Genomic DNA, 12,659 nt, shown 5'->3' on the forward strand with positions numbered 1-12,659 from the left:
GCGGAAGGGGATGTTACCATTACTTAGACCAGATAGTGAAGGAGCAGTGAATGAAGGAAGTCTTGTCATCTGTAGGCTCAGTATATACAGATTTGCACTAGCGCAGGTATCCCTATGAACAAGCACCCGACACATACAGCTTAATCTGAACTCACAGCTTCGCATTTCTCTGCTTCTCAAACGCCTCTACAGCCCTCAACGCAGCCTCTCCTGCTGCCCCTTTCTTCTCCTCCACCTTCTCCCTCCACGCCAAATTACCCGCATGGTTATCCAGGATGTCCAGCGTATGCCGGTACATCTCCTCCTTCATCATACCATAGATCCCCGTTGCAGCCTTAGTCTGCAGCCCCCGCTCCCGAATCAACTGCAGCGTCTCCTCAAGCCCACCTACGCCATCCACCAATCCCACAGCAAAAGACTGCGGACCCGGGAACCGTTTCGCCTCAAGAATCAGATCCCGGAACGCGGTTGGGGACAATTTCTCCCTGAAGATGCTCATCATGGGGCTCTGCAGAGTCACCCCGAACTCGAGCTCGTTGATGCACAGAAAGCCCTTGGCCGGATTCTGGATCCGGTAGTCGTGGTACATGGCAAACATGAGCCCTCCTGCGAAGGCGTGCCCGTTTAGCAGGCAGATTGTTGGCATGGGAAACCTGCACCGTGTCAGTAATCTGTTGCGCTGTGAGATCTCAGAAACATACGTGATAAAGCGCCGGAATAGCTTCCAAAGCCACTTATCGAGGAAGCCCTCTGTGGTAGTTGCGAGTTCGAGGTCGAGCCCGTTGCTGTAGAATTTAGGGATGCCGCTTGTGGTGATCACGACACCTTTGGGGAAGCGGTGTTCGATTATGTCTAGGGCTAGAATGAGGGCGTCGATGAAAGTCGGGGTGAGTCTGTTGTCTTTTGGCGAGGTGAAGGTGAGGAGGTAGATGTTTTTCTCGTTCTCGGAGGAGGTGGGATTAGTGCAGACGATGCTGCCTCCTGTGGAGGAGATGGGGATGGTGAACAAGGACATGATGGCTTTGCAGTGGATAGTGCTTTATTGGTTTTTGAGAGCGTTAGTTTGAAAGATGTCGCAGTCATGAAGCTATGTACATCACTGTCAAGATGAAAATATGCTGTTGGAGAGTGGTAGAGATAGCTCTTTCTTGAACCTCGGTTGCACAGCTCAACGAATTATAATCAACCTTGCAGTATATCACATGCCTCGGCCTCTGATAAAGTAATCATATCAACAAACGTATGCTCAGTTTCAATATATGTTCCTGCTGATGATTCCTGTGTATCAAGCCGGAAATGGGATGAAATCGATTGTTTGGATGCACTCATGCTGTGCTTTGGCCTGAGGCTAGACATGGCTGCCTTAGGGCCACCATGCATCATTAGCTCAGTCAAGGATGATCATACGGAGCCCACACCGACAGGAGGCTATAGATCTCCTCTAGGTTGATGAGGAAATGAGTCAACAAATTGGGAAACCTGCTTGCAAGGGATGGAAACATCGCCAATTACAGCGGGACAAAGACCAACAGTCGATTAAGTCTCCGAACCTCAGAGGAACTCTCCGCAGCAGTTCGATCTGCCAGGAACTTTTCCGAGGCTTCGACTAATCTCAGTGACGTCTTCTAATCTTACCCCACGTTGAAGTCGCAAAATGGCAAGCATTGCATTCCCGGAGTTTGCCAAACTCCAAACTCTCTCAACTTCCCATACCTATGATTATGTCTACCACGCCGCAGCTCCTTCACGAGCAACCATCCTCTTCCTGCACGGGTTCCCGTCTTCCTGCTATGACTGGCGCCACCAGATCCACCAATTCATCGAACTGGGGTATGGAGTCCTGGCGCCAGATCTGCTGGGGTATGGCGGCACCTCGAAACCAACCGGGGTGGAGGAGTATAAGCTCAAGAGTATGGCGAAAGAGATCATCGAATTACTAGACCACGAGGGTCTGACACGGGTCCATGCCGTGGCGCACGATACTGGATGTAATCTCCTATCAAGACTAGCAGATTATTACCCCAACCGGCTACTGTCATGCACGTTTATCGGCGCCCCGTACTCAAAGCCGGGAGAGCATTTTGACTTGGGCATGGTAAACAGGTTTACAAAGCAGTTGTTGGGATTCGAGAAGTGCGGGTATATAGGATTTTTCATCGAGGATGAGGCAGGCAGTACTTTGGATCAGCATGTGAGGGATGCACTCGTTGCGAGGAGAGCTCTCAGGCTAACGTCGCATTCAATGACAGGCTGACTCGTTCTTCTCGCTGTTCTACCCCGACAGCTCAGACTTGTGGGCTGAGCATCTTGGACCTGTAGGCGCCGCAAAGGCATGGCTCCAGAATGATAAGCAAGGTCCTTTAGCGTCCTATGTCAGCGACGAGGTATATTAAACCTCAAACGATCCATGGACATGCAGCTGACAAGCTCAGGAACGAACTATGCACAACAAGATCTTGCAAGGCCACCACAAGCCAGCCCTCAACTGGTACCACGCTCTTGTCAAGAATGTGAACAAGGATGACGAGGTCGAAGCAAACCTCTGTGCCAAACTAAAGATGCCAGTTCTCATGATCGGCCCACAGCCGAACAAGTTTGAGATACCCGGGTTCCTTGAACAGATGAAGGACGTCGCCGAGGACTTCACCCTCAAGCGAGTGAGTACGACAAGTCACTGGATACAGCTGGATGCAAGGGAAGAGCTGAATGCTATTCTTGAAGCTTTCTTTGCACGTCCTGACTTTGCTGGTAAAATGTAGTCATGCTGGTGTGTTCCAGGCAACCGCAGACCACAACACCCTAGACGACCTTCATTCAAAGAAATGTCAATGTATAGAAAAATAGCATAGAATCGAATACCAAAATCTCCCTTCAAGTCTTCATAACTCCCAGTTTCCTCTGCTCCAAAGCTCCCTGCTGCTTAGATTCAGCTCAAAGAATTGGACCTCAACTGTAATATCCTGAATGACACTCCTGTAATATGACTTCCAAAACATCACATTAATTCTACTATAAGCCTGAATTGACATTGCCGTCCTGTAGATCTCAAGCGTCTGGAGATCATTGATCAGTCCCTACATAGAAGCCATAGAGGTAGTAGCCCTGTCTATTTTCAGAAGCGTAGAAAACTGAGACAGGTCGAAGATGCCTCGAAGTGTCCATCGACGACTGGGAATACAGCCGATGAGTAGATCAAAGAATTATAATTAAAAAGGTCTTCAGGGTAGCGGGCTCGGGCAGCCATAATTTCCAGCGTTATATATAAATATGAGAGGTTCAGGCCACTGAGTCACCAACACAAAACACATTAAGTCCTAAACGGCAAGCAAGACAACGTAGATTGACGAAATCTCGAGTAAATCAGATTCATTGATTTGTGCCTCCATCTACATCTCTCCACGGGGTAGACAGAAATCATCATATAGGACGATCGCGAGTGAAGCAAGGCATCGTCACTGACGTCATGCATCCATCAAACTGCTTATCTACCGCGAGGACGCCAGACATTCTATGAATCAATCTATTGTGCAGTTAGAGAAAGACGAAGCCATTATATCGCCCCTGTCTATATCAATTTGTTTTTCATCGCTTAGCTGCATTCGCAAGCATCATCAAAATGGAATCACCCCAACAACCAGCGCAACCCTCCAAGCAAGCCACGTACGACCAACCCCAGAACCCCGTCACCCAGACACCCCAAGAGCAGCGAGTTCCGCCTCACCAGCGCCAGCGCGGTGAACCAGTCTCCTCCATTACGCGTCGTACCGCAGACTCCAACCCCTCCAATGACGAACAACTCGCAAGACTAAAGCAGAGGCGCGAAAAGGAGCAGAAGAACCTGCAAGCCGCTTCTGATGTCGACTTGGAATATGGCGTGGAGCAGCAACCCGCAGAAGGAGAAATTGCTCAGGCGGTAAGACAGAAAAGCGAGCGAGCACAGGCCGGGGCGCATGCCGGTCCCGTGGGCAGCGCACAAGGGCCTGGAAATCCTGGATTCGGAGAAGAAAGAGATCTTGCTGCGGACATGGGGCGAAAGAGGGAAGAACATGATCGCATTCTAGGCGACCGTGTTGGGCAGAGTCCTGCAGAGCCTGATGGAGAGGCTGCTGAGAGGGAAGCGCTGAGACAGCGGAAGCTGAAGGAAGAGGAGAATCTGGATGTGAAAGGAGCTGTCCGTGCAGGTACAGGAGATCCAGTCGCCTAAATTAAGTTGGCAAGGATAATTCGTTGAAATGGAATATGTGTCTCAGTAAATAGACGTGAGGACATGTCATTGCTTAATTGTACAGAACATGCGATCGGGTATCAAATCAAACCGTTGAAAAAGATGGAGTGTGCAATCAAGTATCAGCATCATCGCCCTCACCAACGGAGACCTTCTTCAAGGATAGATCCCGCTTCAAATCCTGGATACGCCTGGCAAGCTTGTGCTTCAGGATCTGGTTCTGCATATTCTCCCACTTAACTGTCTCGGCGCGAATAAGGGCCTCGAGCTCGGCAATCTCTTCGCGATGCTGCTGGAACTGCCGCTGTTGTTCAAGCTGCTCATCATCCAGTTCTTCTTCAGGCACATCCGCCTCTTCGTCAGCATCTGACTCACTCTCATCGCCCGATGTATCCGCTGCAGGTGTGGAAGGTTTGGTCGCCATTGGAGTTCCAGCTTGATAGAGATTCGCCAGGCCAGTATCCGAGGAAGGTGCTGCCTGTGGCTGCGCTTCACTGTCTCCGCGCAGGGCAGCCTCCATCTCCTCCAGGAGAGGATCGAGACCTCCATCATCGGCAGCGCCCTCCTCCATACCCTCATCGATCTCGCCCTCTGCGTCCTGTTCGTCGTCATAGTACTCGTCTTCCTCGTAGTACTCTCCACTCTGGACAAGCCCCTCCGCCCGGTTTAAGGATGCCCTGTCCAACAATTCGTAGCGAGAGGCAATAGCGGCTTCGTCCTGCGCGATCAGATCCTCCACCGCCTTCTCCACTTGTTCTATCGTTCGCGTTCTGAGCCGCTCGCGGAACCGCCGCTTTCTCACGTAATGCAAAGGAGGTGTCAGACCATGCGGATACTGTAAAGTCTTCTCGTCTAGGATCTCGATGTCAGAGGGAAGAGGGTAATTGAGGGCCTCTGCATCGCTCGAAACAGGCCCCAAGACTAAAAGCATCTGACAGATATCCGCAGACTTATACCATCCACGCCGGTCCCAGCTCTTCATGCCTTCGATGATACAGGGCAAGTCCACCAGTGCGGCTGCATACTGCTTATTGCGAATCCGCAGGACGGCGCGTCGGCCCTCGCGTGTGAGGGGCTTGAAGGAGAATTCGGACCGATCGAATCGTCGTTCATTGATCGCTTGACGTAAATATTCGCAATCTTCGCCGGGAAGCATGCGTAATATGAATTGCTCCTCGATGCAAGGATCGATTTCCGTATCCGAGGCTTCAGAGTCGTAGCCAACGCCGACAGGTCTGTTGGGGACCAGCCCCTTGTTCTTGATTCTAATCGACTGTACTCCCGGCTTCTTGGAAGCATTAAGCTTGATACGTTTCGGTCCCACGGGTTTCGCCGATGCCTCTGGTGCAGAGGGACCTGTGAGCCCCTCCGCCGGTCGCTTTTTCGATGGCTTCTTCTTCTTTGCCTTCTCTTCCTCTTCGGCCGGTTGAGATTTTCGCGCGATTTTCAAAGTGATCTTGCGCTGAGGTGTTTCTGACGAGGTAGGGGGAGGCTGACTTGGTGGCTGCGAAGCTCCCTCGGGCGCCTTCTTCTTGCCCAGCGTGAGCTTGAGTGAAGGGCGAGGGGCGTCAGACATGATGATGATGTATGATTAGGGACAACAGAGCGCTCGCCAGAACAGACAGCACCAACGAGCTCTGAAAAAGGAAGTAATCCTCTGAGAACGTGTTGTGCCGTTGTCGTGATGAGAGAGGGAAGAACCAAGTGGAAGGAGGAGACAAGGAACTCCGCCAAAGTAAGAGAACAACCGGCAGAAAGTGTTGATCTTTCGCTCCGCCTTTCTCTCACCTCTCAATCAATATCCAACCAACACTGATCAGTTCACTAGCTGTCCCTTTGTTACTCGACCGGTATCTCTCTGCTACAGTTTGCCTGTCATTTTCTTCTTGATTGCCACGTTCTACCGACAGGTAGTAGCATCATGTCCGCGCCCAACCTGCACAATGCTCTCCTCCGCCCACCCATCATTCAGATCTTGCGCGCAGCTGGCTTCCATGCCACGCGTCCGTCCGTCCTAGATACACTAGCCGATCTCACAGCTCGGTATATGATGATCCTCGCATCCTCTGTTGCATCTCACGCAGCCAACGCTCACCCGAACGATCCTGCCCCCGCGCCGGTGCTAGAAGACATTTACCAAGCACTTCAGGACGTTGGCGCATTACGACCACAATTGCGCGAATGGGAGGAGGATTGGCAAGGCGAGGAAGATATGCGGGGGCTGGAAAACTTCTTGGGTTGGTTCACAGGACCGGCAAACCGTGAAATCCGGCGAGTGGCTGGCTTCCTACCAAGCGAGGGTGATATGATCGACCCCGAGTCCGTGGAGAAGGAGGATTTCCTTACAGCTTTGAAGAAAAAGCACAGCAAAACAGGCGAGGAGTCTCGATACGCGGGCACTGTACTTGGCAAAAGTGCCGAGGAGCATCCGATCGTCATCGAGGGTGGTGTTCCCAGCATCCAAGAATGGAGCCATCAAGTGCGGTCGCGGGCGCCATATGTTGCTGAAAGCGACTCGTCTGGTGTCAGTAGCGCCCCAAGCAATTTGTCAGACGCGGATGGTATGGAAGTGTGATAGGATGCAGCGAGATCACTTCGACAGTCAATAAGAACTGGAACCATGCACACCTCGATAAGAGGTTCACCAAAATCATGGCCACCACCGATCATCAAGGACAGCACTTAACCATCTCAGAGTCTTCGAAGTCCGCCTCCACATCGCGTCTGACGACTCAATCAGATTTCAGTATGAAAGCTGAATTAAGTTGAGATCAGGCCGTGCTTGTTCTCCGGCCCAATCTGAACCTAGAGCGGCCGACTGATCTGCCTTCACGATCGAGGTCGAAATCCATGCCTTGGCCAGGCAAACGACCAGACGACGGTTGGCAATACGATTTGTCTCTCTCCGGAATATACTATGATCTTGGAAATCATGGAGTCTTCCTGACAGGTCAATCCGTGGTTACGACAGTTTCCAGCAACCAGAGATAGCTTATATCTAGATGATGTACTTAGCCATGAAGTCATGCCAAATACCAAAATGCTCGTATATTGGCAGTTAGCCAGGGAGACAATATTGAGCCCATCACAAAATTATTCTTTAGACTTGTAGACCATATCCGTAACAGTCTGCTATGGAGCCAACTCTTGGCCTAGCGGTGACATCAACGGCCCATCCTTCTGTTTCCTCATCTCCGCCATCCCTCAACCTCCGCATTACAGTGATATAACTCTAGCAACATGGTGTATGCCTTTGCTCTCCCCACCACCTCGCATCTTTCCTTTCAGACTTTTCTCTCATCTAGCACACATCCATCTTTACCTCAGGCTGCGTCTACAGCACGGCATGCACTGCGACTCGCCCTCAAGGCTCACAAAAGACTACCCCACAGTCCGCAACGAGATGCCCACCTCATCACAATCCTCGGCGCGCTGAACGACTACCTACCGTATCTTACTGCTATCTCTCATGGACTCAGCGGCAGACCTGTCGAAAGTGGAAGCAGCACGGGTGGTGAAGAAATCGATGTCACCCTCCACAGCGAGATCGAGACAGAATGGCGCGCTACATTAACCTCGACCCCGTTGTCGCTGAAAAGCCGACCCACAAACGGCCGCGTCCGCGGACAAGGAATCGACTTTGAGATCGCCTTTGTCCTCACGACACTAGGTTACGTGCTGAGCAGCTTGGCTCGCTCAGGCGTCCTCCGCGCTCTCTACGCCCCTACCACTCCAACCCCAGAACAGCGCACCGCGGCCGTCCAGACAGCCACGAAATACCTCCTACAAGCGAGCGCAGTGCACTCCCTACTCGCGTCTTCGCCCTCTTTTACAGGCGCAGCACGCCAGACGGGCACAGCTACCTCCCTACCAGACCTGGACCCGGCGGCTCAGGCGGCGCTCTCGTCACTTGCGTTGGCCGAAGCAACACTCCTAGCTGTGTTGAAAGACGACTCCTATGTCACTGCTTGCATACAGGCTCGAAACCCAAACGATAAGGACTGGATGGTGCGGGCGCCGGAGATCCCCAAGGTGCGTGCGCTGCTCTTTGCGCGCCTGTGCGTTCGTGCGGCCGAGTATGCGGAGCAGGCGGCTGCTGGCATGGGAGCGGTTGGCGCGCATGGCAAGACCGGGATTGACGAAGATGTGGTCGGCTATGCGCGCGTTCTGGGCCGTGTTGCGCGGGCTCGAGCTTGTCGTTTTTTCGGTGTTGATGCGGAGCTTGCAGGAAAGATAGGGGAGGGGATTGCCTGGCTGCGGGCAGCAAAAGGCGCGCTAGGCCTGAGAAGTGCATCTCAGGGAGAGAAAGAGACTTCAGCAAAGAGCAAAGGAGGTTTTTTTAGATTGAAGAAGGAATGGACTGAGCGACGAGAGGAGCGAAGGTTGGAGAAGGACTCAGGCGGCAAAGACCGCGCCGCGAAGGGTGAGCTCGACCCTGGCGATGATGCAGGCAGGGAGGAAGAGTGTCGTGTGATTGAAATGCTAGAGACAAAGTGGGAGAGGATGAACGACACGGTAAGTTGATTTCTGCAGTCCTTGGGCATGACAGGTCTTTGACAGAGGTATAGATCAACACGCAACTCATTCCACCATCGACGGACCTCTTAGCCAACCTGCCGTCCGGTCGGGACATTCATTCCCCGCCTGGTCCTTATAAGCTCCCGTGCCTAGACGAGGAACAACTTGTGCGAATGCGTGCACCGCCGCCAGAGGATGACCACGAGACACGGATTGACATGGATGACAGTGACGAGGAGTTGACTGGCCCGGCCGGGGTTGCGCCAGGAGCGTTTCCTGAGCGAAGCGAAAGCACTTATTATTGACGATACCCTTCTCCGTTCAAGAATACGATGACATTCAATGTATCTTGTATACACACTTGCTCCCAAGCGTAGAAGCACTTCAAGAGCCATGTCTTCGTGGAAGACTGAACAGCTGCAACCTTGGAGGTATATGTAATGATGTATTGCAATGGTGTCAGTGTCAAGATATATGTACAGGAAACCCGAACAAAAAACAATACAATCCCATCTATCTCAACGATCCCCTGCGGGTCCTACTCTTCACTCAATGCCCAAATTCCTCCGGCAATGACTAGCGCTACCACCACCCTCAACCGAAAGGCAAGGAAAAAAACAGATGACACCCATTGATTCACTGCAAAGCTAAAACACACAAACCCAAAGCATATCGCTCACGCCGACTTCTCCCCCTCGCCCGCAAAATAGTTCTTCTCCTGGAACAGATAACCCTTGACCTTGCGCTCCTTGAGAAGCTCGAAATATTTCTCTGCAGAGAGTAACCCATTAGCTATACCACTACAACTCCTCCGGAGGACATCAAAGGAACCTCGCCAGGCCCCGACAGGACCTAGGGAAACGGCGAGTTACTCACCCCTCAACTTCCCACACTTCTCCAGATGGTTTACCCCCTCACGAGCATAACACTTGCCCAATTCCTCGCCGACGAGTCGGGACATCATACTGCGCACCCACTGTTCACGGATAATGGCGTCGCGGGCATTGTGCAGGGCGACGTTGTCCTCGAAGTCCACGCCTTCGTATGTCGGGGGCACGGTGGGCTTCTTAGCCAGGAACGCGGCGGATTCGGGGGTGGGCATGTTGATTCTTTTTCTTTTTGTTCTTTGAGGTGATTGGCGGAGGATTGGTTCTGTGGGAGGGATGTGAGGTCCGCAGCGCTGGGAGGAGCTGGTTTAGCTGGTTATGGGCTTGTCGGGTGATTCTTGTGCCTTTTCATGGATGTCGTCGGCGGAATGGGATTGGGGAATTGCGATGATGTGATTGGCTGAGTTGTAGGCGGTGAGATGTAAGGCGGGCGAGATGTGCTTAGTGTGCGTTTTCTAAGGCGGTAAGGCCGGTTTTTTCGACATGTATTGACCAGATGAAGCTCCAAATTTCGATGCAGTATCCGATATTTCAAACAATACAATTAGGTTCATTCTATAGTAGTAGCCTGATATGAATTGGAAGCACCAAGCGCCACGCCAAATCAAAAATCCTCATAACCAGAGACGCCTCAGAGGCTACTGCCACATCAATCCAAGAAAAACAATCGTCATACATTGATTAGTACAGGAGAGATATTGTTCAAGGAGAGATAACTCATGAAGTCATCTATGCAGTGAAACGAAGGGGCGAAATTGCCAGGAAAGAAAACACTTAGATTCATTGTTGTCGCTGTTGCTGTTGCTCTTGCGGCTTGTCCTCCTTGGTCAATAGTTTGTTGTACAGTGCGCCCAGTCCATCCTTCAAACGCTGCCAGCGCGTGCGGTTGAGCTCCTTGCTAAGCTCGCGATATTGGTACATCTCCCCCCAGCAGTCTCGGCCGAACTGACATCCGGCCATATTCACCATGAAGTCTCGTTCCTTCGCGGAGTAATGCACGTCAGGATCGTTGCCTTCACCACAAGCTCCGGGTGGGAATGAGTTGATGTAGCGCTGGGGCGTAAAGGCGACATTGCTGCGAATCCATGGTTGACTTCGGTACAGATACTCCAGCGCATCCTGTTCCTTGTGCTCCCAGTCCATGTGCTTCTGCTCGTACATAACAGGGTCCCACCAGAGGTCCAATAGTCGATCAGACCACAGCGAGCGTTTGATGAAGAATGAGCCCAAGTTGAAGCCTCCGCAGTCTTGTGATAGCAACAAATCGATAGAGGATGGATCCCCGTCTCCTTCCGCTGAGCGGGATATTTCATCCAGATAAGGTGCTGTCGGGGGATGGGTGATGTTGAGCGGGTTGTAGAAGTTGATATCGCGATACGTTAGTGCGCCCAACCGATCGAAGACATGATCCTGCAGGGAATAAGTGTACTCCATGATCCAAGTGTTTAGGTCCAACCACCAAAACCTACATCAATCAGTCAGAAGAGGTGAATTTCCCGTGCAAGGCTTGAACTGACCACTCCGCATTTGGATACTTCCTCATAGCCTCTCGGATGATATCAACTTTCTCCCAACTCTCCCGCCATTCATGCGAGTACCGCTTCTTCGCCAGCATGTTGACAATCTCCAATTCGTAGCCCCACCGCTTCGCGTACTCCTTCTTGTTCCAGATACTGTTGCGCTCGAGGGCCCATTCGCGCGCTCCCTTCCACTCCATTACCCCTCCTTCCACATTGGATTGTAGAATGATCACGAACTTGCGCCCTCCGCCAAAGGATGATCGCCGGTAAGTTTGAACGATGGCTGCAAGCACTCCGAGTCAACAAATCTGTTCACATACAAGGCTAGGATGTTATTTCGCACAACGTACCTGTCCAGAAGAACAAATACCCAAGGAAAAGGGTAATCAGCGCCAGAATGGCCCGCGACCGCCTCCTTCGCATCAAGCCCCTGGCGAATCCGAATCGCAACCCTGTCCCGGAATAGTTCCGCTCCCGCCAGTATTCATCCTTGTCAACGTATCCATTTCGCGCCAAACCATTTGTACGAAACCGAGGCAGGCTAGACGTGATCTTGCGTTTCGACCGGGAGAAAAACCCGTTATTCCTTGTCGAGAATGACGGATATCCTCGCACTTCATCGCTCTTCGCTCGAGCCGCTGCCCAGGATATGCCGTTGGGACCGAGTGAGTTAGGTGAAAGAAAACCGCTGCGCGGGGTCGAGGTGCCGCTGCCGGGGGTTAGACCCGGACTTGACCACCCTCCTCCCGGGTGGGGAGAGGGTGATCGAGAGAGGGACATGGGGTATCGAGGCCGTCGGGGAAGTTGAAGATGGTGGAATTGTCGGCGCGGAGATTCTCATACAAGGCTCTGGTTTCCGGCTTGTGGTAACTTAACGAAAGGCGACCGCGATCGTTACTGCTGGCACTCAATAGGATCGTCGCTGTTCAAGTAGGAACAGTTCCAGGAGGTCGATCTTCGGCGGAGTAGACGTGTCCAAGGGCCGGGAAGTCACTACAGGAGCGCAGGATGATACGGAGTAGTATCTGACAAGCAAACAACAAAAGAAAGATAACAGGGGAGGATCATCAATACGGAAAAGGAATAGTAGCCATTCAACAACGAAGGGGACTGACTTTCGCCGTGAACGGGTCTGCCCGTTTCCGTCAAGGGCGAAGAATTTAGGAACTAAATTGGGGAACCGTGGAACGTTGACGGGGGCATCTATAGATAGACAGGAACACACAGATGAGCGATAACAATATAATTGTTTGATGCTACATTGACAGCGACATGTTGACGAGTTCTGTGAGACATGACCGATAAAGATAGTTCAGTCAAGAGGTCTGTCTCGCATACGGAGTATTGACCAGAGAGTCAGAAGACACATTTACTCAGACAGATTTAATCAAAATTAAGATTACATGATGGGACAGCCACCAGAGGAGGAAGCGATGATTCGAGAGTCTGCATTTAGCGGGAAATTAAATCGGGAGCCGTAATATTCCATCCAGATCTAAGCCCTTCTTG

The 12,659-nt window shown here is 51.8% G+C and overlaps 8 protein-coding genes across 8 annotated transcripts; 4 read left to right on the top strand and 4 right to left on the bottom strand.

The window, feature by feature from the left end:
- Window positions 1–151: 151 nt before the first annotated feature.
- Aud_001446 (enoyl-CoA hydratase/isomerase family protein) lies at window positions 152–1,015 on the bottom strand (the record flags this gene model as incomplete). Its single annotated transcript, XM_043286944.1, has 2 exons — window positions 152–653; window positions 702–1,015. The coding sequence occupies 2 exons, from the start codon at window positions 1,013–1,015 to the stop codon at window positions 152–154; spliced, it is 816 nt and encodes a 271-aa protein (XP_043142879.1).
- A 639-nt stretch (window positions 1,016–1,654) lies between these two features.
- Aud_001447 (alpha/beta hydrolase) lies at window positions 1,655–2,759 on the top strand (the record flags this gene model as incomplete). The annotated part of the gene is made up of 3 exons (XM_043286945.1): window positions 1,655–2,191; window positions 2,250–2,384; window positions 2,433–2,759. The coding sequence occupies 3 exons, from the start codon at window positions 1,655–1,657 to the stop codon at window positions 2,757–2,759; spliced, it is 999 nt and encodes a 332-aa protein (XP_043142880.1).
- Window positions 2,760–3,616: 857 nt separating this feature from the next.
- Aud_001448 (uncharacterized protein) lies at window positions 3,617–4,204 on the top strand (the record flags this gene model as incomplete). Its single annotated transcript, XM_043286946.1, has 1 exon — window positions 3,617–4,204. The coding sequence occupies one exon, from the start codon at window positions 3,617–3,619 to the stop codon at window positions 4,202–4,204; it is 588 nt and encodes a 195-aa protein (XP_043142881.1).
- A 136-nt stretch (window positions 4,205–4,340) lies between these two features.
- On the bottom strand, window positions 4,341–5,801 carry Aud_001449 (transcription initiation factor TFIID subunit 7 family protein; the record flags this gene model as incomplete). The annotated part of the gene is made up of 1 exon (XM_043286947.1): window positions 4,341–5,801. One exon carries the CDS (start codon window positions 5,799–5,801, stop codon window positions 4,341–4,343), a length of 1,461 nt encoding a protein of 486 aa, XP_043142882.1.
- Window positions 5,802–6,146: 345 nt separating this feature from the next.
- Window positions 6,147–6,800, top strand: Aud_001450 (Bromodomain associated domain protein; the record flags this gene model as incomplete). Its single annotated transcript, XM_043286948.1, has 1 exon — window positions 6,147–6,800. One exon carries the CDS (start codon window positions 6,147–6,149, stop codon window positions 6,798–6,800), a length of 654 nt encoding a protein of 217 aa, XP_043142883.1.
- A 665-nt stretch (window positions 6,801–7,465) lies between these two features.
- On the top strand, window positions 7,466–9,048 carry Aud_001451 (pH-signaling protein PalC; the record flags this gene model as incomplete). The annotated part of the gene is made up of 2 exons (XM_043286949.1): window positions 7,466–8,740; window positions 8,794–9,048. 2 exons carry the CDS (start codon window positions 7,466–7,468, stop codon window positions 9,046–9,048), a joined length of 1,530 nt encoding a protein of 509 aa, XP_043142884.1.
- A 371-nt stretch (window positions 9,049–9,419) lies between these two features.
- Aud_001452 (putative NADH-ubiquinone oxidoreductase 12 kda subunit) lies at window positions 9,420–9,845 on the bottom strand (the record flags this gene model as incomplete). The annotated part of the gene is made up of 2 exons (XM_043286950.1): window positions 9,420–9,514; window positions 9,620–9,845. 2 exons carry the CDS (start codon window positions 9,843–9,845, stop codon window positions 9,420–9,422), a joined length of 321 nt encoding a protein of 106 aa, XP_043142885.1.
- A 565-nt stretch (window positions 9,846–10,410) lies between these two features.
- Aud_001453 (putative alpha-1,6-mannosyltransferase subunit) lies at window positions 10,411–11,930 on the bottom strand (the record flags this gene model as incomplete). The annotated part of the gene is made up of 3 exons (XM_043286951.1): window positions 10,411–11,095; window positions 11,148–11,433; window positions 11,501–11,930. The coding sequence occupies 3 exons, from the start codon at window positions 11,928–11,930 to the stop codon at window positions 10,411–10,413; spliced, it is 1,401 nt and encodes a 466-aa protein (XP_043142886.1).
- Window positions 11,931–12,659: the final 729 nt, after the last annotated feature.

The sequence above is a fragment of the Aspergillus udagawae genome (assembly GCF_001078395.1).
Source record: "Aspergillus udagawae IFM 46973 DNA, scaffold_1, whole genome shotgun sequence".
Classification (NCBI taxonomy): domain Eukaryota; kingdom Fungi; phylum Ascomycota; class Eurotiomycetes; order Eurotiales; family Aspergillaceae; genus Aspergillus; species Aspergillus udagawae.